At 48.4% G+C, this 5000-nt stretch overlaps 1 protein-coding gene across 2 annotated transcripts in view; it reads left to right on the top strand.

Moving 5' to 3' along the window:
• Positions 1-3314: 3314 nt before the first annotated feature.
• adcy8 (adenylate cyclase 8 (brain)) overlaps positions 3315-5000 on the top strand; it is an 89703-nt gene continuing 88017 nt past the window's right edge. For both annotated transcript variants that reach the window (XM_014022033.1, XM_014022032.1), the window contains exon 1: positions 3315-4879. In XM_014022033.1, coding sequence (XP_013877487.1) covers positions 4022-4879 — 858 coding nt within the window. In that variant the 5' untranslated portion in view covers positions 3315-4021. The remainder of the gene's footprint in view (positions 4880-5000) is intronic.

Below are 5000 nucleotides of genomic sequence, written 5' to 3'. Positions count from 1 at the left end.
TAGCTAGTGTTTTTAAAATTCTAATACAGTTTTAGCTTGTTTAGCTTCAGTCTTCAAATAGTTTTTTAATGTAATTTCTCTTGTTTTCACTAAATTATTTTAAACGATGTGTTTTATGTCATGTAACTGTCTGTTAGCAAAATACCTCCTGAACCACTGGACGGATTGGAATGGCGTTTTTACAAAGTGATGATTGGATGTTTGTCAACAGGAATCATTAAAATCAAGATGGCCGCCATGAACTCATTAAAATAAGAACAACAAAATAATTTAATTAGTTTTAGAGTTTCGGGTGGTAGTAGCTGAGAGTCATCTCTACTAGATGAAGAGCTAAAACCATTTAAATTTTAGCTCTTTGTATCGCCTCTTTAAAGAACAATGGATAAAATCTTTTTAAATGAGTTTATAATGGTTTTAATGGGGTGACATCACCAGCAGCTGTTTGTCGTCTCCAGTAACGAGTTCATTAGAGTCTGACTCACTTTGTGTTGGTCTGAAAAACGAGCCAAAGGTTCAGTGAATCACTGCAGCCGAAGTGCAGCTGATATGCGAGCYGTTTGTGTTTTCTGTTGTTCACGGATGGTGGAGCTGAGCCGAGGTTTCAGCTCACCGCCTGCTGCTGCAGGACGGTCTGAGAGGTCAAAGGTCAGGTTAGCTAAAAAAGCTAAAAGCTACTTAAGCAAAATAGTAGGTAAAAGCTGCAATTATCAGGGAAATAGCTAAAAGCTAATACCAGCTCACTRAAAGCTACAATGATCAAAACAGTAGCTAAAATCTAAAATAACCAAAAACCATAGCCAAAAGCTAAAATCAGAAATACAGTGGCTAAAACAGAAGCTTAACAAGACTGTAGCTACATGTTAGTTCAACAGCAGCTAAAGACTAAATTAAGCAAAAACAGTAGCTGAAAGCTAAAATAATCAAATCTGTCGCTGAAATCTAACACATTAGGTAAAAGCCACAATTTTTAAAAGAGTAGCTAAAGACTAAATTAAGCAAAACAGTAGCTAAAATCTGCACTTATCAGGGAAATAGCTAAAAGCTAATACCAACTCATTAAAACAATGACCAAAACAGTAGCTAAAGTCTAAAATAAAACCATAGCCAAATGTTAAAATCAGAAATACAGTGGGTAAAATATAAGCGCAACACAACAGTAGCTACAAGTTACACAAGCTTAACAGCAGCTAAAGACTAAGTTAAGCAAAAAAAGGTAGCTGAAAGCTAAAATAATCTAATCATGAGCTGAAATCTAACATAGCATTAGATAAAAGCCACAAAGGTCAAAATAGCAGCTGAAGTCTACAATAAGTAGCTAAACTTATGAGGACTTGATACTGGTTGTAGCTAAGATCCCAGCAGGAACCAGTGGTCCTGCTGGGAGTCAGGAGCTGATGATGATGATGAAGATGTTTCTCTTCTTATTTAACTGTTTGTAATGTTTTAACTGGGAATGTCTTCATTTTATTTTATTATTTATTTAAARAAGAGGAATAAATCTGTCTCCAGCTTCGTCCTCAGCCCCCCGGTCTCCATGTCCCAGTTTGGGGACGAGGACAGGTTRGGCTGGAGAAGACGAGCGGCTGCTGACAGTGTTTGGGGGGGGTTTCTGTAAATCTTTCCTCAGGGAATCAGCAGAACGAGCAGCTTCAGCAGAGATACGGGAGCAGAAGAAAGGAGGTAAAAATAGCAGGAATGTGAACGAGGCGACGCTCCCTGACGCCTGCAGCCCTGCGTGGGGGTCTCAGATCCTGGAGGTTTAGGGGGGAGTCATTTTAACCCGTCTAATCTGGGTCCAGTCAGGCCTCGGCTCTGCTTCTCATGGATAAGAGGAAACTGGGGCAAGACTGTCACAGCAGGGAGGATGGAGGCTCATCTGCTCCGGTTTGAAGCCGACTTGATGCATTAATTGGAATCTGTTTGTCTTTAACCAACACTCCTGTGGCAGGAGAGCAGATATGATGTTAAAAACGTCTCTGRGGAGGTTTTTTCTCTCTCGTTCTCCTGATTATTCAGTTTTGTTTACTGTAATTAAAAGGCCTGCAGGCCTCATGTTAAGCTCCATCCATGTTTTACCCACATCTTCGTCGGCTCAGGGGGTCCGGACCGCAGGAGAAACTGAACATTTAAAGATGCAGACATGAAGCTCTGCCTGCTGCAGCACCAGGATGTTCAGATTAAAACGGTTGGTTTTAGAGGAGAATGATGGAGGACTCAGGGGAGCAGGATTCTGGACTCGTCGCTGCACCTGTGGAGGTTCTAACATCAAGACCCACACYGCAAAAACTGTCCRTCTTACCAAGTTTTAAAACCTTWTATCAGCCAAGAACTGACTGTGTAAGAATAATCATCTTGTTTTCAGAATGTCTCAGATTATTTGTCTTTAGTCTGAAAATTTGACTCAAATCAAGTCAAACATTTCTGTCAGTGGAGGAAGAACATTTTACTTAAGATTCTTGAAATAAGAAAAAATTGAGTCAAATCAAGTATTTCAAGAATTATAATTTCAAGTTAAATTTTCTTCCATTGGCAGAAATTTTTGACTTAATTTGAGTCAAACTTTCAGACTAACAGGACAAGTCTTTGGTGGGAAGGACCACTGGAGACCAKCTGAACCCTGACAGGACCAGGTTGGTCTGGAGAACTTATTCTTCATAAAATCRTAATTTTAGACTAAATTTTGTATAAAAACAGAAATGGTGATTAGTTCTTCCGTCTGAACCGTGGTTCCATCAGTTCGTGGTCCAGGTCTCGTCGGTCCTCGGGGTTTTTGGGGGGTTCTGTTTTGGACAGAAGCCATTTTTGTCTCTTTCTTCTTGTGTAACTGTGAACCTGACCTGATGCAGGTGAGGTGGGCCGAGTCCTCCAGGAGTCCATTTAATGATCAGAGAGGCTTCTTCAAAATAAAAGCCTGATTTAAATCTAAACCAGACTAAAAAGGAGGTAATTTCAGATTAAAAGTTGAGGCTCAGATTACGCAGGGTGATGCTGTCTAACATAAAAAAGCAGATTTCCATTTATTTGGACCAGGATCTGGTCCAAAACCTCCAGAATCAGATGTGAGGTCAGGAGCTGCAGAAGAAACAAAGAGAGGAAGGAAGGAAGGAAGGAGGAGAGGAGGACAAAAGGATGAGATGAAGAGCGTGGGATTGTTGGGGGGGGGGGGGGGGCACAAACACGCGCAGACATACAGAGGTGACGTCAAACCGCTCGCGCCGCCGTGCCTCCGCTGACCAGCCGGGCTCGGCTCAGCTCCACGCGGGTACTGCTCTGCCTGCACCCACCGAGGAGGAGGAGGAGGAGGAGGAGGAGGATGAGGAGGAGGAGGAGAGGGAGAAGCGGGAGGACTCGCGCGCAGCTCGGAGACGCACGGGACTGAAGGAGGCAGAGGATTCTGACGCCTTTTTTTTTTATTTTATCCTTGTTGTTTCCCGCCACACGGACAGGTGTTGCATCGGAGCGCGAGGGAGACCTGGATCTGGATCCTGCGGAGTCCGAGAGGATTATTTTTATTTTCCTGGATGTTTTCAGGGAATCCTGCAGGAGCAGAGCGGATTTTTATCTTTGGCTCTTTTTGCTGCATGCCTGAATAAAAATAATAAAATAAAAATAATAAAATAAAATAAAATCCCGCAGAATAACAGGATCCTGCGACGCACGGACCGGTTCGAGGGGGTTTCTCTGCACCCCCAGACTAAACCTGGTCCTCCCCGGACCCCGACACCCCGATGGCGCGCGGCGCTGCACGGGGACACCATGACGGCTGATCCGGGACCCGTTTTTCCTCCCGTTTAGGAGCCCGTTTCCGTCTGGGAGCCGGACCATGACCTCCAGCCGCGCTCCATCTCGCGCCATTCTCCACACAGCCCGAGGGAAAAGCGCGCGCCCTCGGTTCGATGCGCACGAGAGGACGTCGCCTTCCCAAAGCCGCTGATCCGACAGGAAGGGAGGGGGGACCGCAAACCGAACCGAGCGCTCAGACCGGATCCCGCGGCGGCAGGAGGAGGAGGAGGGGGCGGGGATGGAGCTGTCCGAGGTCCGGTGCTCCAGCGCGAGCGAGGACCTGTACACCATCAACAAGACCCCCGGCAGCGGCAGCGCGCGCCCCAAACGGCTGCTGTGGCAGACCGCCGTGCGCCACATCACCGAGCAGCGCTTCATCCACGAGCAGGGCGGGGGAGGGGGGCTCAAAGACGACCCCTTCGACCCCATCCAGGGCGCTCGGAAGCAGTCGTCGGCGGGGGACCGGCACAACAACGGCGGGACCAAGGTGTTCCCCGAGCGCGCGAGCAGCGACCTGGGCTTCCTGCAGCTGGACTGCGCGCCCAGCAACTCGGACTTCTTCCTGAACTGGGGCTACACGTACCGGGGGGTCATCTTCCCCACCCTGAGGAACGCCTTCAAGTCCCGGGACCTGGAGCGGCTGTACCAGCGGTACTTCCTGGGCCAGAGGCGGAAGTCGGTGGTGGTGATGAACATCCTGGACGTGGTGACCAAGCTCACYCTGCTCGTGCTGCACCTCACCCTGGCCTCGTCCCCCATGGACCCGGTGAAGGGCGCCCTGCTGGGCTTCTTCACGGGCATCGAGGTGGTGATCTGCGCCTTGGTGGTGGTGCGGAAGGACGCCACGTCGCACAGCTACCTGCAGTACAGCGGCGTGGTCACCTGGGTGGCCATGGCCACGCAGATCCTGGCGGCCGGGCTGGGCTACGGGCTGCTGGGGGACGGGGTGGGCTACGTGCTCTTCACGCTGTTCGCCACCTACAGCATGCTGCCGCTGCCGCTCACCTGGGCCATCCTGGCCGGCCTCTTCACGTCCGGGCTGCACGTGCTGGTGCAGCTGCTGGTCTCCGAGGGCGCGCGGCTCTCCACCAACCAGGTGAGCCGCGCGTCGCTCTGGTTCCTCTGGGCTCCATGTTTTTAATCTGATGGAGCTTCAAACAGACAGTAAATAAAATAAAAAAAATAGAAAAATTAATAGATTCAGATTTTATTATTAA

The sequence above is a fragment of the Austrofundulus limnaeus genome, unplaced genomic scaffold, assembly GCF_001266775.1.
Source record: "Austrofundulus limnaeus strain Quisiro unplaced genomic scaffold, Austrofundulus_limnaeus-1.0 Scaffold315, whole genome shotgun sequence".
Lineage (NCBI taxonomy): Eukaryota > Metazoa > Chordata > Actinopteri > Cyprinodontiformes > Rivulidae > Austrofundulus > Austrofundulus limnaeus.
Note: the sequence above shows the minus strand (reverse complement) of the source record. Positions and strands in the feature narration are given on the sequence as shown.